Source organism: Bos indicus, chromosome 6 (assembly GCF_029378745.1).
Source record: "Bos indicus isolate NIAB-ARS_2022 breed Sahiwal x Tharparkar chromosome 6, NIAB-ARS_B.indTharparkar_mat_pri_1.0, whole genome shotgun sequence".
NCBI classification, from domain to species: Eukaryota; Metazoa; Chordata; class Mammalia; order Artiodactyla; family Bovidae; genus Bos; species Bos indicus.
In genome coordinates, this window is record NC_091765.1 from 101,541,078 (window position 1) to 101,565,520 (window position 24,443).

The 24,443-nt window shown below is 40.2% G+C and overlaps 1 protein-coding gene across 13 annotated transcripts in view; it reads right to left on the reverse strand.

Moving 5' to 3' along the window:
• Positions 1-247: 247 nt before the first annotated feature.
• Positions 248-24,443, reverse strand: part of MAPK10 (mitogen-activated protein kinase 10) — a 623,107-nt gene continuing 598,911 nt past the window's right edge. For 12 of the 13 annotated variants that reach the window (XM_070791731.1, XM_070791729.1, XM_070791732.1 and 9 more), the window contains 3 exons: positions 17,480-17,543; positions 15,526-15,603; positions 248-1,143 (listed from right to left, as the gene is read on the reverse strand). In XM_070791731.1, the coding sequence (XP_070647832.1) occupies positions 1,001-1,143; positions 15,526-15,603; positions 17,480-17,543 (285 nt within the window). In that variant the 3' untranslated portion in view covers positions 248-1,000. Of the gene's footprint in view, positions 1,149-15,525; positions 15,604-17,479; positions 17,544-24,443 lie in introns of all 13 variants that reach the window. The other variant, XM_019963054.2, reaches the window with a different exon arrangement.

Here is a 24,443-nt window from a genome sequence, read left to right on the forward strand (position 1 = left end):
ATAAATGAGGGTCTCCTTTCTAAAACAGGAATGCCGGTGTCTCCTAAATCTGGGTCATACCTCCTTTAGTTCTTCCTCCCACATGGCCACACTACCCTAGTCTCTCCTACCCACTCACTATCAGAGAAAAGACCCTCAGCTGTTATGCCTACCTTCCTTCTAAAGGTCAAACCATTCAGTACCTGGAAACTGTTACCCTCTCCCACCCCGCACTGTACATAAGCATCACATATGTTCTTTCTACAAATTGGTTTACAGGTGCCATTTAATCAGTTCAGATTTGGAAGCTACATCTTCAAGGGTCCAAGAGAACTCACTCCCTCCCCATATTCCGCCCTTTACACATTTTCTTATAAGACATACAGCTTAATCAATTAACAAACTAAATAGCTTATATACTGGCAATATATTACAGATGGGTTTATGTCAGAGTAATAGATCACATGAAATGGACCATGTGGTACCCCAGTGCATGATGTCTTGGGAGAGCCCTGAGGACACTGACAGTAGCATCTCTAAGTACGTGGTGCTGTATGAATACAGACACATGCGGATCTGTATCTACATCCATCTGACTAGGCCAATAGGAGCAGGTAGATGCAAGATAGAGACACACACATGCTGGATGGGGCCACTGCACACCTTGTCATGCCATTTGAAAGGGCAGTTACAGGTCACTGGTTCTGCAGCCATTAAAATTACACTTTATGGAGAAGGCTTCTCTAATTGTGTTTGATTTGCTTTCTGTAGTAAAAGCATCATTGGAAGAATACCAAAGCAAGAGCAACTAGGAGTTAAATATACATTTGGCTTAGCTGCAATACAGAACTCTGGAGAAGAAGCAGGCTGAAAGATGTGTTTCAATTTTAGACTCGGATTCTCTCCCTTGCCACGTTCTTGTCGTTGCGTGTCTGCGTTTGCGTGTGTGCGTGCGTGTCTGCGTGTGTGTTCCATCACATCATCTCCTGAAGAACGCTGGGTTTCGCAGGCAGGCGGCTAGTCACCTGCAACAACCCAGGGGTCCTGCCGAGGCTTCCAGGCTGCTGTCAGTGTCAGATGCCAGGGTCTGGTCGGTGGACATGGAGGAGATGTCATTGACGGATGAGGAAGGAGGGAGGCTCTCACTGCTGTTCACGGCTGCACCTGTGCTAAGAAAACGAAGACCGACATGACTAAACCTGGAACTAGACTCAGCTGGATGTCACTCAGCGGACAAGTGTGTGCACAGACGACAAGGCAGTGCTCCCCAACCTTTTTGGCATGAGGGACCGGTTTCATGGAAGACAGTTCTTCCACAGAGCAATAAGGGGGGATGGTTTGGGGATGATTCACGTGCCTTAGCTTTACTGTGCATTTATTTCTATTATTAGTACATCAGCTCCACCTCAGATCATCAAGCATTATTAGATCCTGAAGGCTGGGGACCCTAGATAGGGGATGTCTGCTCCATCATTCATTCGACAAGTCCTCACAGAACCACTAATACAGAGCACTACATTAGACTGTGAACATGAGGATAACAACACAGTGTCCCTGGTCAAAAGTTATTCAAGGGTTAAAGCAGTCATTCAAAATTGGGAAAGGAGTACATCGAGGCTGTTTATTGTCACCCTGCTTATTTAACTTATAATATGCGGAGTACATGATGAGAAACGCTGGGCTGGATGAAGTACAAGCTGGAATCAGTGTTGCTGGGAGAAATATCAATAACCTCAGATATGCAGATGACACAACCCTTATGGCAGAAAGTGAAGAAAAACTGAAGAGCCCCCTGATGAAGGTCAAAGAGGAGAGTGAACAAGCTGGCTTAAAACTCAACATTCAGTGAAGATCATGGCATCTGGTCCCATCATTTCATGGCAAATAGATGGGGAAAGAATAGAAACAGTGACAGACTTTATTTTTGGGGTCCCAAAGTCACTGAAGATTGTGACTGCAGCATGAAAATGAAAGACACTTGCCCCTTGGAAGAAAAACTATGGCCAACCTAGACAGCATATTAAAAAGGAGAGACATTACTTTGTCCACAGAGGTCTGTCTAGTCAAAGCTATGGTTTTTCCAGTAGTCATGTATGGTGGTAAGAGGTGGACCATAAAGAAGGCTGAGCACCGAATAATTGATGCTTTTGAACTGTGGTGCTGGAGAAGACTCTTGAGAGTCCCTTGGACTGAAAGGAGATCAAACCAGTCAATCCTAAAGGAAATCAACCCTGAATATTCATTGGAAGGACTGATGCTGAAGCTGAAGCTCCGTTACTTTGCCACCTGATGGGAAGAACTGACTCATTGGAAAAGACCCTGATGCCAGGAAAGATTGAGGGCAGGAGGAGAAGGCGATGAGAGAGGATGAAATGGTTAGATGGCGTCACTGACATGAGCTCGAGCAAACTCTGGGAGATTGTGAAGGACAGAGAAGCCTGGTGTGCTACAGTCCTTGGTGTTGCAAAGAGTGGGACATGACTAGTGACTAAATAACAACAATGCAGTAACTGTCAAATTCTGCTCTACCCTAGAAATCACCTGTAATGCTTCTAAAAGAAAAAAAAAAAAAAAAACCTCCACTAAACACCCCATTCACCCTTCACACCTCCCATATCGTAACGCATCTGGCCTTGGGTAGAATCAAGGCATTTGCATTTTTCAAAAGCTCCCTGGAGACTGATGTTAAAGGCTGAAGACCACTATTCTATGAAGAGGGCAAATAAGTGAACACCTTTAAAGTAATCACCTGAACCTGGATGGTTTCAATTCAGGAAGGTGTTTGTTTGTTTGTTTGTTTTCCTGCATAAGGCAGTAGGTGAGATTTTAGTTACTGACCAGGGATCAAACCCACACTCCAGGAACTGGAATCACAGAGTCTTAACCAGAGTCTTAACCACTGGACTGCCAGGGAAGTCCCTCAGGCAACTTTTAAAACAAACACATATAAGCCTCTTATCCCAGAAATATAGGCTGAGGTAATTCCCAGAGATCAGAATTACTTTGAGGCTACAGTTATAAGAAAGGAAGGTATATTAAGTAAATATTATTTTACCGTCATTAATTTGACATCAAACTTAAAATCCATATAGGAAAATCCAGGTAGGACTGTGGATGAAAGTTACCATAGACCAAAAAAAGAACAGAAGTCAGACCCACAGTCAGCCTCTTGAGTGCATTTACTTTTCATCAGGCTTGCTTACCTGGGAATCTCCAAATAAGAACTACAAAAAATTTTTAATTGATCTGCTATGTAGGAATACAAAGGTTTTGAAACTCTGAGGAGAAACCTGCTTATGGTAATCACTCAATAAATACTTACTGAGCTACAGTAGTTTTAAGAACCACACAGGGGAGATTGTAAAACTGAATTAAACCAAAGCACCCTGGAAAGTCCAATCACTTTTTCTCTTTATAGAGCCTTTATATTCAAGCGATACAGGTGGTGAAATGCATGTTTTGTGAAAGAGTTCACTATTAAAAATATATGAAGTATAAGCATCTAATAAAGTGAGATATATTTGGTGAAAATCATATATCCCTGTGAATAAGTCACTGTAGTATTATCAAATACATCTAATAAGTTAGGGGGAAAAATCTAATGAAGTGGAGAACTTAATACAATCTCCTTGTTCCTGGAGTAGGTAGGTGATTAAAATGTGACAGTAACTGAAGAGGGTACACACACTTAAACTAAGACAAATTACATGGATCCTTTTAAAGCTGTTCTTTGTTGATTATAACCATATTTATGCAAATTATGATAAATGTAAAAAATATAGGAAAAAAAGACAGCCAATATGCACTGATCCTCAAATTAATGATAACTATTAAACTTTTGATATATTACTTTCTAGTCTTTTTGCTAGGAAGTCTCTCTAAGTATAATCATTTCATATATACCCTTTTGTATCCTGTATTTTCTTATCCAAAAAACCTATGCAATATTTCATGTTCTTTAAACTCTTAAAAATATCAGTACCCACTAATCTTAAATGTCTCTATATTTTTAAATCTGTCTTATTAACATCTTCATGTAAATACCTTTACTCTTATTATCATATAATATTATGATATATTAATGATATATATTAATGATATATATTAATATGATAAGTTATATCATATTAATATAATGTAAAGTTCGGCTCAGTTCAGCTCAGTCGCTCAGTCAAGTCTGACTCTTTGCGAGCCATGGACTGCAGCATGCCAGGCCTCCCTGTCCATCACCAGCTCCCGGAGCTTGCTCAAACTCATGGCCATCGAGTCGGTGATGCCATCCAACCATCTCATCCTTGTCTTCCCCTTCTTTTTCTGCCTTTAGTTTTGCCCAGCATCAGGGCTTATCCAATGAATCAGTACTTCGCATCAGGTGGCAATACTTTGGCCACCTAACGTGTGCTTAGTTGCTCAGTAAGCATACAAGTAATGTAAAGTTATCTGGTTTCAATTCATTCCAGCTTTATTTGATTATATCCTTTACAGATATGGTGCAGAGCTACTTCATTTCCTCTTGTGACATATACTAGTAGATTTCAGAGGCCAGCAGACAACTCTTGATTAAACAGCCCAACTGCCCAGCTCTGTTTTTTTTCCCTTTGATTTCAGATTAAATTATACCAACATCCTCATATTCTTTCATCAGCTATAGTCTCTAATAATTGAGCATTACTGCGATGGGCTTCTCCGGAGAAGGCAATGGCACCCCACTCCAGTACTCTTGCCTGGAAAATCCCATGGACGGAGGAGCCTGGTAGGCTGCAGTCCATGGGGTCGCTAAGAGTCAGACATGACTGAGCGACTTCCCTTTCACTTTTCACTTTCACACATTGGAGAAGGAAATGGCAACCCACTCCAGTGTTCTTGCCTGGAGAATCCCAGGGACGGGGGAGCCTGGTGGGCTTCCACCTATGGGGTCACACAGAGTCAGACATGACTGAAGTGACTTAGTAGCAGCAGCAGCGATGGGCTTCTCAGAAACATCTTAAATTTTTCCACATTATTATTAAAGGGTAGAGATTAAAACTAGATGCAGGATTTTAATAAAGGCTTGATCAAATTATGGGCTGACAGAGTGAGATTACTGTCTATTCATCTCCTGAATGATATATTCTTATACTATGGATGGTTTTCAAATCAGGGTACTAGAGTTTAGATTTAGTTTTAATTTGAAATATAAAATATTGCCCATATATCTTTTGTAACAGCTTCACTGAGACATATTTCACAATCTAATTTGTATAATTCAATTGTTTTAGGTTATTCACATAGTCGTGTAATCATTACAACAATCAGTTTTGTAGAGTTTTCATCACCACAAAAGGAAATCCTATAAACTGTTTCTTACCACCCAACCCTAGGCCATGACTAACTTACTTTCTGTCTTTATAAAACTGTCTGTTCTGAACATATCAGATAAATGGAATCATACAATATGTGTCTTTTGTGACTAGTTTCTTTCACACAGCTTAATATTTTCAAAAGGTTCATCTGTATCAATACTTCACTTCTTTTTATGACAACAGTATTCTACTGTATGAATATATCCCTTCTGTTTATCTATTTATCAGATAATATCACATGATATTTGTCTTTCTCTGACTTACTCCACTGAGTGTGATCATCTCCAGATCCATCCGTGTTGCTGCAAATGGCATTATTTCATTCTTTTTAATGGCTGAGTAACATTCCATTGTACATGTGTACATAGATCTTCATGCATCCATCTGTAGATGGGTCTTTATGTTGCTTCCTGTCTTGGCTATTGTAAACAGTGCTGCAGTGAACACTGGCATGCATGTATCCTTTCAAACCGTGTTTTTCTCTGGATATATGCCCAGGATTGGGACTGCTAGACCTTATGGTAGCTGTATTTTTAGTTTGTAAGGAGCCTCCATACTATTCTCCATAGTAGTTGTACCAATTTACATTCCCACCAACAGTGTAGGAGGGTTCCCTTTAACCCATAACCTCGCCAGCACTTACTGTTTGTAGGCTTTTTTATCATGGCCACTCTGACTGGTATGAGGTGATATCTCATTGTAGTTTTGATTTTCATTTCTCAGAATCTTTATCAACCGTATTTCTAGGGTTCCATAAATTGTTGTTGCTGACTCTGTATAGCACAAATGCATTAAAAAAGGTTCCTAACAGTGCCTCTATAAAATCCCCGTTACATTCTCAGGTTGTATGTAAAGAGTTTCCCTATACAGTGCTGTGGGGGATGGGAATCTTGTGTACTGTCTAGCAGCACGCTGCGGTGGTTTTAGTGGCTTTGAGAGTCAGTTATTAGCATTTCTTTCCAATTTTGCCTTCATAGATGACATATCAGTAGCTTGAAATTGATCACAGAATATTTACACGATCAGTTCAGTTCAGTTCAGTTGCTCAGTCGTGTCCGATTCTTTGCGACCCCATGAATTGCAGCACGCCAGGCCTCCCTGTCCATAGAAATTAGTAATTGCTACAATCAGTCCATCTTTTTTAAAGAGATGATTGCATGCATGCATGCTCATTTGCTCAGACATGTTCAACTCTTTGTGGCCCCATGGACTGTATGTAGCCAGCCAGACTCCTCTGTCTATGGAACTCTCCAGGCAAGAATACTGGAGTGGGCAGCCATTCCCTTCTCCAGGGGATCTTCCTGACTCAGGGATCAAACTCTATTGTTATTAAAAATTAAACCCCACACTGTAATTAAAAAAAAAAAACTTTTGCTTCTGTATGATTTTTTCTATTGCACTATACTATATGCCTTCTCAACTGTAGCCATCTCTGGCTTTACTGAATGATCCTCTCAAGTCTGTTTTTTATGTAGACAATAAATAAATTTTTAAACCATAAAAACAAACAAAATTAGAAGGTTCCAGACAAATATTTTGGCTTCAAGTTGTTAGTTTACTGCCAAACAGTTTGGGACAATATGTTAAAAGTAGAATTGAACTGAATTGAACTTATCATTGCCCAGGATATCCTAGCAATGTGATAAATACCCCTCTTCCTATATTGTTTTCAGAGAAACCAGTAAAATACATACTCTTTTTATAAAATTTTTTTGTTAGTAAAGCATTATAAATTTTTGTCAATAAATGTGTCATTTAAATTAACTGGAAATACTAATAAAGTTACAGATAAAAAATACTAGTTACTTTCAAAATTACCTGAAAAAAATTTAGGTTTTATGGAAAGACATAATAACCTCAGATATGCAGATGACACCACCCTTATGGCAGAAAGTGAAGAAGAACTAAAGAGACTCTTGATGAAAGTAAAAAGGAGAGTGAAACAGCTGGCTTAAAACTCAACATTCAAAAAATAAAGATAATGGCATCCGGCCCCATCACTTCATGGCAAATAGATGGGGAAAAAATAAAAACAATGACAGACTTTATTTTCTTGAGCTCCAAAATCACTGCAGATGGTGACTGCAGCCATGAAATTAAAAGACACTTGCTCCTTGGAAGAAAAGCTATGACCAACCTAGACAGCACATTAAAAAGCAGAGACATTACTTTACCAACAAAGGTCCATCTAGTCAAAGCTATGTTTTTTCCAGTAGTTATATATGGATGTGAGAGTTGGACTATACAGAAAGCTGAGCACTGAAGAATTTATACTTTTAAATTGTGGTGTTGGAGAAGACTCTTGAGAGTCCCTTGGACTAAAAGGATATCAAACCAGTCAATCCTAAAGGAAATCAACCCTGAATATTCATTGGAAGGACTGATGCTGAAGCTGAAGCTCCAATACTTTGGACACCTGATGGGAAGAACTGACTCATTGGAAAAGACCCTGATTCTGGGCAAGATTGAAGGCAGGAGAAGGGGATGACAGAGGATGAGATGGCTGGATGGCATCACCGACTCAATGCATATGAGTCTGAGCAAGCTCCAGGAGTTGGTGATGGACAGGGAACCCTGGTATGCTGCAGTCCATGGAGTCCCAAAGGATCAGACATGACTGAGTGACTGAACCGAGCTGAACTTACAAAAATTTACCAGCTAAAAGTTGCATGTGTATCTGTGCGCGCACACTCAGTCACTCAGTTGTGTCTGACTCTGCAACTTCATGGACTGTAGCCCACCAGGTTCCTCTGTCCATGGGATTTTCCAGGCAAGAATACTGGAGTGGGTTGCCATTCCTTTCTCCAGGGAACCTTCCCAACCCAGGGATCACACCCGCATCTCCTGCATCTCCTGCATCTCCTGCACCAGTAGGCAGATTCCTCACCACTGAGCCACCTGAGAAGCCTAGAAGTTATCCAGCCAAAGGCATCCATAGTCTCAAAGGAAAATACTGTTCTGCTTTTCTAAATAAAATTATTTTCCTGACCCATCCACACATAAAAAGAGACACAAAGTATTATGAGAACCACTAGATTTGTTTTAGTCACTAAGATGTATTCCTTCTCTGTATTCATGGCTATCAGCTTCAGTTGGTTTAGGGGCTGATGTTTTTAAATAGAAAAAGTTATTGGGATAGATCTGTAAATAACTGGGAGGAACATACTCCCATAAGATGTAGAGGAGAAGGAGGGGCTATATATTAAAATCACTGGGAAAGCTTTATCTTCCATTTAGAGATTCTAAGAAATCTCTACCCATCTTGATGCTAAGCATCCCTAGCTCAGTGAGTCATTGTCACTTCTGGGAGGTTTACTTCTCAGGCAACAGGGTGGTGAACAGACTAAGAATCTTTGTATTAGATGACCTTCTAGTTTGTTCTTGCTCTAACATTCTATAGTAAATGCTTTTAGAAGAAAATTAATTTCTATTCATGGGCTGTTATTCCCTCAGCAGTCTTTACAAATCAATTCAGAAAGCAAGCACTCATGCTACTCTTGAAAATAAATCACTATGCAAGTGAAATCAGATAGTAGAAGGGAATATAATTATTTATTTAGAAGTGTATCTGGGGTTTAGATTTATTTCTTATTGATACACAACAATTCCATCAGTAAATTTCAAGCTTCTGTATTATTCTGCAAATGCACATTTAACTTTCTATTTACATTTTAAAAGCATCACTAAAACATGAGTTTGGGTATTAGGACAATTTTGTCACTGAAAAACTGCATTAACTTATTCCCTTGCTGCTGGGTTTCTAGTGTTGCCATGACTGAATATTAAGGGAGTCTAAGTCGTAATATTATTTCATCTCAGCTATTTACAAAATAAAATGTGATATGCAACATTCCTGAGAAAAGGTGATTATAATGAGGAATGCAATAAGGCTGAATCTTCAAAAGTTTTCTAAGTAATCGCTTTCTCTTTCCAGCATAGTTTACTGCAAATGTGTGTGTGTGTGTTAATTGCTCAGTCGTGTCCAACACTTTGCAACTCCGTGAACTGTAGTCCATTAGTCCAGCTGAACTCCTCAGTCCATGGCTTTTCCAGGCAAGAATACCAGAGTGGCTGTATATATATATATACACACCATGCACACACACACACACACACACACACGCCCACACACACGCACGCGCGCACACACACACACGCACACACACGCACAGTGGTATGCCAATAAAAATTTAGCAAATGGCTCTTCAGAGGGGTTAAGAATGCCTTGATTTGTAGAGTCAGCCAATTTCTATGTCTTAAATCCTGCATGGTGGATTTCAAGCTACAATATGAGGTCAAAAAACTCAGTGTACACAAGTGGCTCGTTGCTCCAGCACATGGCTGTCTTATGTCTCCACATAATGCACGGAAATATATCAAACACAGGGACTTCCCTGGTGGTCCAGTGGTTGAGGATCCACCTGCTGACGCAGGGACACAGGTTCAATCCCTGGTCCAGGAAGATTCCACATGCCTCAGAGCAACTAAGCCCATGTGCCACAACCACTGAGCCCTCATGCCACGGTTAGTGAAGCCCATGCACCCTGGAATCCACACTGCACAACCAGAGAAGGCACCTCAGTGAGAGGCCCACACACCGCAGCTGGAGGGTAGTCCCCCACTCACTGCAGCTGGAGGGTAGTCTCCCACCCACTGCAGCTGGAGGGTAGTCCCCCACTCACTGCAGCTGGAGAAGCCCATGGGCAGCAGTGAAGACCCGCTGGGCAAAAATAAATAATAGCTAGCTAAGTAAATAAAAGAATAAAAAATACCAAACAGAAATATGTCATATAATATGTATCACACGTATGATTTCTCAAAATCAAGCCAGGAATCTTTTCCTTTAAAATCATGTAGTGAAAGATTGAATCCACAATCATTTTAACTATAAATTGCTTAAGCCAGGCCACTATAGTTTAGAGCAGGTGTAGAAGGTAGATAATTTAGTATTGTTACAGGTAGTTGGAATGGGTAAAAGTATTTTGGCCTTCTCGTGTGCACAAAGAGCCTAAGGGGAATGTTTTATGATTAATTGCTAGCACACTAAACTAACTGCTAAGTCACTTCAGTCGTGTCCGACTCTCAGCGACCCCATGGACTGCAGCCTTCCAAGCTCCTCCGTCCATGGGGTTTTCCAGGCAAGAGTACTGGAGTGGGCTGCCATTGCCTTCTCCGACACTAAACTAAACGGGCATGCAAAAAATTTCAGGAATATATATGTCCCACAGTGAATAAATAAAAAAACCACCTGAAAGCATGGCAAAGCTTTGTCTGAAGCAGGAGTAAATGCCAGAAGCAACATTTGTGTACTTGATACTCGGTTCATTTACCTTCATGATGATTAACAAGTGAATAAGTATTAACTGGCATAAGAACATACTGAACTGCATACTGTCCCAAAACTATAATCCTGTCTTGAATTTTGTCTTTGGGAGAGCACCAAGAAACATGTTGAGGAAAGACCTGAGCACCAATTTCCAAATTAATAAATATTTAACAGGCTACTATTATGTGTAAGTTCTCAGTCCTGTCTGACTCTTTGCAACTCCATGGACTGTAGTCCATGGAATTCTCTAGGCCAGAATACTGGAGTGGGTAGCCTTTCCCTTCTCCAGGGGTTCTTCCCAACCCAGAGATCGAACCCATGTCACCCGCATAGCAGGCGGATTCTTTACCACTGAACCACCAGGGAAGCCCTTCTCTGGTGGCTCAGAGGTTAAAGCGTCTGCCTATAATGTTGGAGACCTGGGTTCGATCTCTGGGTTGGGAAGATCCCCTGGAGAAGGAAATGGCAACCCACTCCAGTATTCTTGCCTGGAGAATCCCATGGACGAGGAGCCTGGCGGGCTACAGTCCACGGGTCACAGAGTCAGACACGACTGAGCGACTTCACTCACTCATTATGTGTAAGGGATAATACTCTGGCACCGCAGGGCAAAGCTGAATATATACAATCTTTTTCTCAATGAATTTACAATTGATACAGGTAATAAGACAATGTGTAAAATACAAGTACTATTAGGACCCATAGGAAAGAAAGATCTTATTCTTTGGGAAGATATGAAAAGTCTTTTGGAACAGATACGAAAAATATTTGGGGACAAGGTGGTAATAAAAGAACACTTTTGAATGGGCAGAAAGGTGGGGAGCCAGTCAAGTAAGGCAGCGACAACACAGGACCCTAGAATGGGTATAGGATCAAAAGCGGGAAAATGTGGAGTGTATTTCAGAGGGCTGTCTGTGTCAGAGGTTACTAGGCTTAAATTATAAGTGATGCAAAGCTATTGGAGGCACTGATCAGTAAATGATTGCTCAACCTATAGTTCTGAAAGATCAACTTAGGTCAAGACTGAAGTATGGAAAATTATTTCAAGAAAACTTTAATCATAATGGTGTTAACATAAAGGTATGGTAGCAATTCGATGTAAGACATCTAGCAAGCAAAATGTTTAGGATGCAAAGAGTGACTGACAGTCATAATGTGGGTATGGAGTGAAAGGTCAGTTATGGGTTTCAGGCTGGGAGGCTGAGAAAAATAGAGTTGCCATTAATAGAAATGGGAAAGTTGAGACAAAATTTACGGCTGAGTGGGTGAATCTAAATGGAGAGGATGTGTTTGGTTTTAAACAAATGGAATCTGAATTGGCAGCATCTCACGCGTCCTGGCCCAGTATCCTAATTTCTTTATGACTAGGTTATACTCATCATTACATAATTTGGCAGAATGAATTTATTTCACAGTGAGTCCAGAAATAACAAACTACTCTGTAAACTAGGCTTCAGTTTTATTCACCTTAAATATATTTCTTACAAACTTAAAAATAATTACTTGGCCAAGACTCAGGTTCATCTATTCAGAGCACGTAGAAATTATGTCAATAACCTTAGATACTGTTCAAGAAAATGATCCAACACTTGGGATTGGTGCCAAAAAAAAAAATGAGCATATAACCTTTTACTATCACACTTGAGCATTTTTTAATAGGCCCCCTCCTAAGGGTCATCTGACTGTTTTGTGGAACATAACTTTTTGACTTAATATTCTCAGTAGATTAGGATCCAGATGTTTTATAACATTGTAAACTTGTAGAAAACTGATAAAGTAAAACTCTTTTCTTTTTCTGCCTAGTAGAAAAGACAACCACAAAGATAGGTTTGGTTGCTGTGTAGGACATTTGTAGGTTTTTATTTAATTTGGTAATCTTATCTCAGTGTTATTTTTTCCATAGACTGCTGCTGCTGCTGCTAAGTCGCTTCAGTCATGTCTGACTCTGTGCAACCCCAGAGAACCCACCAGGCTCCCCTGTCCCTGGGGTTCTCCAGGCAAGAACACTGGAGTGGGTTGCCATTTCCTTCTCCAATGCGTGAAAGTGAAAAGTGAAAGGGAAGTCCTTCAGTCGTGTCCGACTCTTAGCGACCCCATGGACTGCAGCCTTCCAGGCTCCTCCGTCCATGGGATTTTCCAGGCAAGAGTACTGGAGTGGGGTGCCATTGCCTTCTCCTTTCCATAGACTACCTAATCTTAATTTCTCATATCTTCACTGAACTTTGTCATCCTGTCATTTCCCTCATTAAGGAGCTAAAAGAAACTTTGCATGTACTCACTTTCTTTTGCAATAAGAATGATGACTTTAATGATTAAAGAATTACACTTCAATTATATACAAACTTTGTTCCTTTACCAAACACTCCAGCCTTTCTTATGGCAGATCACTGATCGCATCCCTTTAATTATCCATTGATCTCACTTGTACCATCGCTAATTCCTTTCTGCCTTCCCTGAGCTGTACAGTTTGCCTGAAAGGAATCGTGGGAATAAGAAGATTTTTGTAGAAGTTTGTGAAAGTATTGAAAAGCAAATTGTGTATTTTTATGCCATCACAGATTAGCTGTTGTGAAGACCTGGTCGGGGTTGAGGGGAAAGTGGAGGAAACAAGCAGAAGATGGGGTATCCTGGAGTGGATAGCATAATTCTGAGCTCTTTGCAAAAAAGAAAGGAGATAATGAATGGATTTCCCTGGTGGTCCAGAGGTTAAGAATCTGGCTTGCAACGAAGTGGGTAAGGCTTTGATCCCTGGTTGGGGAACTAAGATCGAATATTGCTGCGGGACAATTAAACCCATGTGCCGCTGCTACGAGCCCATGCAGCACAACTAGAGGGTTCTTCTGCAGCAACAAAAGATTCTACATGTTGCAATGAAGATCCTGCGTGCTGCAAATAAGACCTGATGCGGAAATAAACAATTTTTTAAAGAAAGAAGAATAGAAGAAACTGTGAAATTTGTCCTGTCCTGTCTTGAAATGGGGCTTCCCTGGTGGCTCAGTGGTAAAGAATCTGCCTGCAATTCAGGAGACCCAGGTTTGAGCCCTGGCTTGGAAAGATCCCCTGGAGAAGGAAATGGCAACCCACTCCAATATTCTTGCCTGGAGAATTCCAGGGACAGAGAAGCCTATCGGGCTACAGTCCATGGGATTGCAAACAGTCGGACACGACTAAGCGACTAACACTTTCACTTTCACATCTTGAAATAGGGCTTCCTAGGTGGTGCTAGAGGTAAAGAAAGAATCTGAATCTGCTTGCAATGCAGGAGAAATGGGTTCAATCCCTGGGTCAGGAAGATCCCCTGGAGAGGATAATGGCAACTCACTCCAGTACTGCCTTGAAATTTCCATGGATAAAGAGGCCTGGTGGGCCACAGTCCATAGGATTGCAGAGTCAGACACAACTGAGCAACACTTTCACTTTCAACACTTCCTGAAATGCTAAGTCACCCTTCACTGGATTCTGGTATTTCAACTTCTTAATGATTATAGGAAAAAGTATTTTGACCATTATGATAATTCTTAAGTTAGGGAGTCTTTCTGCCTTAGCAGGTGGCATCTTGCTGTTGGATTCAGTCTCTGGGCTCTTTAATCAGCAGCAGATAGAAGAGGCAGGTTAAGTAAGAAGCATCTTCTACAGACTTGTATCAGTATAGAGGCGGGGTTGAATAAATAGGGTGGGCAGACAAACAACTCCGATGATTCCTTTAACCTTCTTTGATGAAAGGAAAGACTTGACATATAATTGGACATTTTCCTAAGTCTAGAAGTGAGAAAAACATGTCATAACTGAACAGCATCGGTTTGGGTATCATAGTAGTTGTGGGTTGCAAACTTGTTAAAGAGTAATATCAGCAGGAGGAATTGACTCACTCATTCTGTTTCCTGAAATGATTTAAATTGCATGGGAAAAATTATATATCAAAAGTAGGACACCAAATCTACTTTTCTCTAAGGTAATAATTTGCAGCCTACAGTTTTGTCAGCATGATCTGAGTGTTGTTTGAAGCTGATGATAAAGTCATTACATTATTTAAAACTATTTCTATATTCTCTTTCTATTCAGAACATTGGTCCTAGGAAAAATATATTGGCATTAAAAAGTGTAAGTAAATTATCTCAAGTCATCCTAAAGCTCATTGGTGAGCTCAGGAAAATATGTGTATTATATATGTGCATGCTAAGTTGCTTCAGTTGTATACAGCTCTTTGTAACCCTATGGACTGTGGCCCACCAGACTCCTCTCTCAATGGGATTCTCCAGGCAAGAATAGGGAGTGGGTTGCCATGCCCTCCTCCAGGAGACCGTCCTGACCCAAGGATTGAACCTGTGTCTCTTACGTCTCCCGTGTTGGTAGGCAGGTTTTTTACCACTGGGAAGCCCATGTATATGTACTAATGTGTGCTATATTTTGTAGACTGCAAATGTAAAGATTTTTCTGTGCTGACTTTAATTGGACCCCGTTGTGGTTAAGGCTTCAACTACTGTCACATCAACCTTAGGAAGAGTAAACTTTAGAGTGAATGAAGGAAAAGGTTTTAGCTGGAGGGATTGATTCCTGAACTCCACACTGAGGTGGTGGTCAAGAGGGCATTATGGATCTGAATTTTGATGAGGAGCACCCACCCTTTAATCAGATTATGCTAATATTTCTTCAAGATTCCTTGTTATTTTAAAGTTCTGAAAGAACTCATGCTAAATCATTATAGTCAGAATAAATGCCACACTAACCATCAAAAGCAAGGAGACTGAAATCATTAGAGGGAAACAGGTAACACTGGTTCATATGCTTGATAAGCAGTATTATTGACTGCAATCTCTCCTTAAGGCCAAGAAAAATACGCAAGTACCGGTTTGTTGGTTATTCATTGAGAGTGAGTACCTGAAGGAGAAGGCTGTCCTTTCACAACGCCATTCTTCGTCTTTTCTTCCGAGTTCATTACTTCCTTATAGATAAGTTCTGTAACAAAGGTACCAGTGTTATGAAAATCAGTTTTCTCCTTAACCCAAAGAAAAAGTCATTCATAACAAACAATAACATTTTGATGGGACTGAGTCAATTACAAATCAAGTGGAATTTTTTACTTTTCTATTTTTACGTGCTCAGTCATGTCCAACTCCTTGTGACTCCATGAACTGTAGCCTGCCAGGCTCCTCTGTCCATGGAGTTTTCAAGGCAAGAGTACTCAAGATTGCCATTTCCTCCTCTAAGGAATCTTTCCAACCCAGGAATTGAACCTGAGTCCCCTGCATTCGCAGGTGGATTCTTTACCACTGAGCCACCTGGGAAGCCCTATTTTCTTGCAAAAGCACAGAGCTTGGCAAACATAGGTGCTCAACAGTGCATTTGACCAAATCAATGTATGTAGAATACACATTACTTCTTTTCTGAATTCTTTGGGGAATTTCTGATGCATTCTGACTTTATCTCTTACGGATTTTAATGCCTTAGTTTTGAACATCCATTTCTCTTTTATGTTCTTTCCCTAAGAGATGCACATATTCTTGTGACTTGAAATTATTACTTTCTATCCATTTCCAACTCTTACTTCATCTTTTTTTCCAGACTCAAATTTTGGATTTGTAAAACTAAACTTGCCTAAAATCCAACATTAAAAAAAATTATTACCCTCATTTCCAAACTGGCATCCATTTCTGGCTTTTTCATTGCTAGAGATAAAAATGTGTATATATTCATTTTTTACTTTATCCCTTTTAGCTAAAAATTACTCTGTGCAATTCATTCCTGCTTTGCAATGGCTTACAATTAACACAAGCACCATCCTTTATAGGTATTCCTCCAGTTTTCAGAATTGAGTCTATCCTCCTTGAGTGATATTTACACCCTATTACTTACCTAACAAGAACCTTTGAGTGTGCTCTGGTCCTTATTTAGATCAACTCTTTTTCTGTCTATCATTCTCATCATTTTTAAAATTTGATCTACTGTTTATATGAGCTTATTTTTCCATACTCTCCAATATGATCTCTCGAACAGTGGATTCTCCTTACTATCTTTATAGCACATTTTGATCATTCTTGCCCTTTGGTTTTCTCTTATATTTTCATTCTAGTATTTTTCTCTATTTTTTATTTTCCCAACTTAGAATTACTAATTCTTTCAAGGTAGCTCAAACATTTCTTTCCTTCTGATGTACCCTTTCTCTTCCTCCTCATTTTGAGCTAATCATTTGTTATAAACTGCATTTGGTTTTTTCATATTTATTCTATTCTGTGGTTATTTATATTAGTTTAGCAATTCTTCTCTGCTTTGTTTCATCCTGAGTATGATATTGACCATATAGTATGTGTTTGGAAAAGTTTTGTTAAAAAAAAAAAAGGTAATTAATATATTCACTCACTGTTTTCTTACTTTAAATGAGAAATAAGCTGTTTGAATGCATACATTTTCATTTAAATTCTCAAGTCCTATAAACTGAGTGAGTGAATTCACATATTCACTCTTTTATTTTATAATGCCTAGAACCATCTCAGGCATAACATTATCCATTTAATGTGATAATTTTATGTACAAACTTAGAATGTTTAATTCTGAAATTTTGAATTAAAGCTTGACTTTCACCATGACAAATATTTTGACAATCAGTACTATTTTTAAAAATATGTCAGTAATTAATTCCTTTCATTTTGGAGTAAATGTAATATTGCTATTAGTATGAAAAGACAGATGAAGTTTAGGAGTTTTGAAAATGGTCTAAGAGGATAGCCCTTAGAAAACCATCTGTTACTAAAGCATTTTAAAAGGAAAATACTTAAAAATATTTTATGAGTTTAAAAAAAAAGAAAAAGCACACTTAATTAGGCAGTAGAATCACCTTTCCATTCTTCAATGGTGTGCTCTCTCTCATCCAGCTGTTTGTCATATATCTGAGGTGGGGGCTGCGGGGAAAAAAAATAAACAGACAATAAGCTTTCTATAATAGCCTAAAAATAAACTCTTACAATGCAGGAGAATATCTTGCTATTCACTGATTTTAGGGGTGATCAGAATCTCATATAAATTGTGGAGTAATTATAGTGGTGAAGAAGTTTAAATTGCCCCAACAAACTTATGAAGGATTCATTTACATGCCAATATTTGCTGCTAACAAATAAGGCAGCAGAATACAAAACCCGAGAGCTCATTTTCCAAAATCTAATTCAGAACTCATGTGTTACCAATTAATGTTCAGTTTGGAAATGGCAACCTGCTCCAGTATCTTGCTAGGGTAATCCCTTTTACAGAGGAGCCTCATGGAATCGCAAAGATTTGGAAACAATGGAGCAGGCATACACTCACTCTCTTTAGAATGCAAACAAGACACTTGATAACAAGGACCCAGAAGTTGCATTTTGTCCACTCACTAGCCCTCTAACAGAACCCTGCTAAAATTATCCCAGACTGATAAGATTCTGTTCCATTTTTAGAGCCTTGTGAAGAAGAGTCTTCAATGCCTCTCAACAGACCATAGTACTAGCCTCCAGCATAAAGGAATATTTAGGCCTAATCAATGTTTATTCTTTTGAAGCATCAGAAGACAGTTTTAGACATAGCTGGGTGCCCTATATTTAAATGTTTTAATATATTTCCTCCCCTCAGGCAGAAGCAACTGCCAGTTCTCTAGAGGGGTTCAAGGTTCACTCACCTTGGACCCCCCAGTGGCCCAACTTAACCCTCTCTAGGAAAAGGATATGACGGAACTTTTAGCCTAACATATGCCTTCCTCTTGCTCTGAGGAATTTGGATATGGAAAAGGAGAAATTTTCACAAATTGAGGTGCCTTTTAGGAAGGAGATCTCAGACAGATTCCTTAACCTGCTCCTCCCAAATCTTGGACCTAGAGAATTCTATCATGGTGACATGGTAGCTCCAATTCAGCTCAAGGAAGAGGGAAAGAAAAAAAAATATCTTAGAGAAAGAAAGAGGTGAGAGAGAAGGAGGTATATTGGCCAACAATGGCTTCAGTGAAAAAAAAAAAAAAAAAGAGCTGCAAACATCTGGTGCCATGAGACAGGGGCCCCAGAATTCATGCTGTCCAATGCTCCAAAAGCAGCAGTTTTTTATAAGAAACAGTTGCTCTCAATAAAGTGACTCAGGTCTATTAGGATGTGTGTGCACACTCAGTCGCTCAGTTGTATCTTTTTGGGACCCCATGGACTGTAGCCCACTAGGCACCTCTGTTCATGGAATTTTCCATGTAAGAATAATGGAATGAGCTGCCCTTTCCTACTTGAGGGGATCTGCTCCACCCAGGGTTTGAATGCACGTCTCCTGCATCTCCTGCATTGGCAGGCAGATTCTTTACTGCTGAACCACCTGTGAAGCCTGTTCGTTTTGAGGACAGCCTTCCTCACAAGGGCTATCACAGGAAGACTTTGGACAAGATCTTCAGAGAAAGTTTCTGGCTTCTGTGGGAAGGTCTTTGACCTGTGGGCAGCACCGTAGTATCACATGGTTCTTCTTTACTGTGTGCAGAATCTCTGGCAGCCTGCATCATAACAGACAGGAACACTCCCCTTAGTCTCAGTATGCTGGGCCAGTGTCACATATCACAGAAGGAGCTGGATATAAAACTGAAAGACTGACCAGTTGTCATGGGCAGCTTAACACCATATGGAATTACTGAGAAACAACTACTGATGAGCTCAGACATTCCTTCAAAATCTACGACTGCTACTGGGACAGAGGTTTTAAACCAGCTACTGTGATTCCTTGGTGGTTCACACGGTAAAGAATCCTCCTGCAGCGCGAAAGACCTGGCTTCGATCCCTGGGTTGGGAAGATCCCCTGGAGGAGGGCATGGCAACCCACTCCAGTATTCTTGCCTGGAGAATCCTATGGACAGAGAAGCCTGGTGGGCTACAGGCCATGGGGTCGCAAAGAGTCGGACGTGACTGAGCAACTAAACACACATGCACCAGTTATAGAAATATGATGATTTAATGCGTGCATGAGCAAAATAAGGTTATTTTTGATAAATTGTGAAAATGTCATCTAAGTAAGCTAACGCAAAGCCAAACTCTGGTTATGTAAAGACACTTTTCCCAAGCGGCAGGTTTTCTGCTTTGCCTCTTACTGAGCTTACATAAAGCCATGGTGAGGTCTTCTCTAAGTGAGCCCTGTCCAGGCCCCCCAGCAGGGAGGCACACAAGCTCTCAGAGCCCCCCACTCCCCCTCTACCCGCACTCCCGAGCTCTGTGCACTGTTGGTGCCTCTTCTAACAATAGACTCAGCTCAGGACCCTTTGTGGCTGACATCTCCAAGCAGTGGATTTTTTAAGTTTCAAAACGGAACATGGCTCAAGAGTGTTATTTCCTGCCAAAGCTCATGAATGCCATATTCTCTTTGCAACTAAACTGTTTGAGAGAGGTTTTCCTTGGAGCTTCAGCAGATTGCTGTTGCTGATGTAGAAAGCACGAAGTATTACACTCTAACTGCAAACTATAAAGAAAGAAAGCAGAGTACTGAGTCCAAGATGTTACCTTTCAACAAATCAAAAGGACTGCTTTCAACACACCTGCATTAGCGCTATGGTTGAAAGAGCAACCTGTTTGTTTGTTTGTCTGTTTTAAAAGAGGGGATTCGATCACCTGCAATGGAAGGGTACTTCACATAAAGATGTTTCTACATCGCAATATAAAATAGTAATTGACCAATAATCCAAAAAGAGTAATGTCATATTCCAACATACATATGCATGTGCTCAGACAGCTACCATCAGCATGCAGTGGTCCAGACACCCCCTGCCTTTCCCTGTTAAATGAGGCTAGGGGTCTACTGCTCTGTTGTTCCCTTTCCTCACCTTACTAAACAGGAAGGATTCTCTCTTCCCAGGTAACATTCTAAATAAGAAGGAAATGAGGAGTGAGTATCATGAGAAGTGCCCCAGAGAGTATTTTAAGAAAGTTTAGTAGATTTGAACAAATTGAGATGTGAGAAAATTAAGGATGAGAAGAAATTAAGAATAATCTATGGAGAGTTATTAGGGCTTATATCTTGCATGCTTTTGCATATTCTTCAAGAGACTGACGATTTCTTTCCTCTTGAAGATTTGAACTCTGTTTACCTGTTTTAAGTTCTTTTAGGAATTCATATAGATTGCATGTCATAAGTTAATATGGATTAGATGTGTTTTATATTAATTACACCATATATACAGGTACAAATGTTTTCAGTTAAATTAGATAAACACATGGCCAAATACAAGTAACTATGAGTTAGTAGATATTGGGATTGACTTATTCATTTATTAAATTCATTCATTCATTAAAGGTTTGGGGCACCCAGTATATGTATGCTAGGCTATATTAGAAATTGATATTTTGAAAGTGAATAATATGACTGCTTGACTTCAAGGAACTCAGAATTTAGCAGGGTAAGACTTATGCAAAACAGGTAATTAACATACAACATGAAAAATAAAAGAAATACATAGGTGGTATATGGGAGCAGAGTGAAGAAACACTAAGCAAAACCTTTTGATTCTTGGAGTAGATGATACTTGTACTAGTTCAGTGAGCAAAAAAATATCTTGGATATTGACAAGGTAAAGTGAGGAAAATAAAAAGATGACTCTAGGCCACAGAATCTAGAAAACAGAATGATGATGGTGGTGAGGATGGCGCTGGTGATTGTGGCAGTGCTGGTGCGTGTGTGTTTCTCTGCTCAGGTGCACACACACAGCAAGAGAACCAGAAGCATCTGTGGTCATAAAATATAACTTATGTGGTCAGAAGGGACAAGAGGGCCATGCCTAGAGAAACAGATGGGTCAGAGAAAGGCTGGATCAAGAACGGTTTCAGTTCAGTTCAGTTCAGCTGCTCAGTTGTGTCTGACTCTTTGCGACCCCATGAATTGCAGCACGCCAGGCCTCCCTGTCCATCACCAACTCCCAGAGTTCACCCAGACTCACGTCCATTGAGTCAGTGATGCCATCCAGCCATCTCATCCTCTGTCGTCCCCTTCTCCTCCTGCCCCCAATCCCTCCCAGCATCAGACTCTTTTCCAATGAGTCAACTCTTCACATGAGGTGGCCAAAGTACTGGAGTTTCAGCTTTAGCATCATTCCTTCCAAAGAAATTCCAGGGCTATTCTCCTTCAGAATGGACTGGTTGGATCTCCTTGCAGTCCAAGGGACTCTCAAGAGTCTTCTCCAACACCACAGTTCAAAAGCATCAATTCTTCGGCGCTCAGCCTTCTTCACAGTCCAACACTCACATCCATACATGACCACTGGAAAAACCATAGCCTTGACTAGACAGACCTTTGTTGGCAAAGTAACATCTCTGCTTTTGAATATGCTATCTAGGTTGGTCATAACTTTCCTTCCAAGGAGTAAGCGTCTCTTAATTTCATGGCTTCAGTCACCATCTGTGGTGATTTTGGAGCCCCAAAAAATAAAGTATGGCACTGTTTCCACTGTTTCCCCATCTATTTCCCATAAAGTGATGGAACTGGATGCCATGATCTTCGTTTTCTGAATGTTGAGCTTTAAGCCAACTTTTTCACTCTCCACTTTCACTTTCATCAAGAGGCTTTTTAGTTCCTTTTCACTTTTTGCCATAAGGGTGGTGTCATCTGCATATCTAAGGTTATTATTTCTCCCAGCAATCTTGATTCCAGCTTGTGTTTCTTCCAGTCCAGTGTTTCTCATGATGTACTCTGCATATAAGTTAAATAAACAGGATGACAATATACAGCCTTGACGAACTCCTTTTCCTATTTGGAACCAGTCTGTTGTTCCATGTCCAGTTCTAACTGTTGCTTCCTGACCTGCATACAAATTTCTCAAGAGGCAGGTCAGGTGGTCTGGTATTCCCATCTCTTGAAGAATTTTCCACAGTTTATTGTGATCCACACAGTCAAAGGCTTTGGCATAGTCAATAAAGCAGAAATAGATGTTCCAGAAAAGGAACTCTCTTGCTTTTTCCATAATCCAGCGGATGTTGGCAATTTGATCTCTGGTTCCTCTGCCTTTTCTAAAACCAGCTTGAACATCAGGAAGTTCATGATTCACATATTGCTGAAGCCTGGCTTGGAGAATTTTGAGCATTACTTTACTAGTGTGTGAGATGAGTGCAATTGTGCAGTAGTTTGAGCATTCTTTGGCACTGCCTTTCTTTGGGATTGGAATGAAAACTGACCTTTTCCAGTCCTGTGGCCACTGCTGAGTTTTCCAAATTTGCTGGCATATTGAGTGCAGACTGAAATGAAGATGTTTTTCTAATGGGGGAGAACCCACTGAAGAATGAAAGATAACAGCATGGCCAAATCTATGGGCAGAGTCAAGAAAGACACAACTAGAATCACAGAGAAGAGTCAGGGAGCTGCTGCACCATCTAGAAAAAACACTAAAAGGTCTGGCTGGGGTGGAGATGGTAAAAATAGATAGAAACATGGATTCAAGAATCCTTAATTCTTGGGGTGGGATGGGGAGGGAGATGGGATGGAGGTTCAAAAGGGAGGAGATATATGTATACCTATGGCTGATTCATGTTGAGGTTTGACAGTAAACAACAAAATTCTGTAAATCAAATTAAAAAAGAATCCTTAATAAATATTAATAAACCAAATTGCTAGAATTTTGTTTTTGGACTGTGTGTGATGGGGAAGAATGACTCCCAGATTTCTAAACACAGTAGCTAGACAATGGCAATATTTGTGGAGTCAACTGAAAATATAGAGAGTAAAAACATAGAAAATGAGATTGATAGAGAAATGAGCCTTAGTGTTATGTGGGCAGAGATGGTTATTTGATAATCAAACATATAATATGATGTTCATAGAAATGCCGTTGGCTAGAGAAGGCAATGGCACCCCACTCCAGTACTCTTGCCTGGAAAATCCCATGGACGAAGGAGCCTGGTAGGCTGCAGTCCATGGGGTCACTAAGAGTTGGACATGACTGAGTGACTTTACTTTTACTTTTCACTTTCATGCACTGGAGAAGGAAATGGCAACCCACTCCAGTGTTCTTGCCTAGAGAATCCCAGGGACGGGGGAGCCTGATGGGCTGCCATCTATGGGGTCTCACAGAGTTGGACACAAATGAAGCTACTTAGCAGCAGGAGCAGAGACATTTATTTGAGACTATCAGCAAGAGGAGTTTGCTGAAGTCAAAGCAGGGAGAAAGAGTAAAGGGCCAAAATGGACCCCTGTCAGACACCAAAATTTAAAGGTTGGCCAGAGGAAGATGAGTTACAGAAGGAGGAGGTGGGGGGAACAAGAGGAGGGGAAAGGAACATTTACAGAAATACATGGAGAATGAGAGTATTGCTATAGATGTGCAGTGATCAGAGGGTTTAAAAAATAAAAAAGAAGTAATTGGAAGTTTCTTATAAATAAAATAAAGATTTTGGCTTTGAAAATACCAGAAAGGCATGATATAAAGTATGCCTCTGAAACCCATCAAGGTTTCCAAACTTCAAAATTGCCATCATGCCCATAAAGATCCAGATAGATTCTTGGTGGGGAACATTAATACAAGCTAGCACCTAAAAGACAGGAACATTATAGAAGAAATATCCTCAATGCTAATATGGATATGGTATATGAATAAAACAAAAAAACTGCATAATAGATTGCGACATTGTGACACTAAAGAAAAATGCTACAATGCTCTTAGATCTGCTCCCCTAACTATCTTTGTATGTGCTAAGTTACTTCAGTCATGTCCAACTCTTTGCAAACCCATGGACTGTAGCCTACCAGGCTCCTCTGTCCATGGGATTCTCCAGTCAAGAATAGTGAAATGGATTGCCATGCCCTTCTCCAGGGGATCTTCCCAACCCAGGGATCGA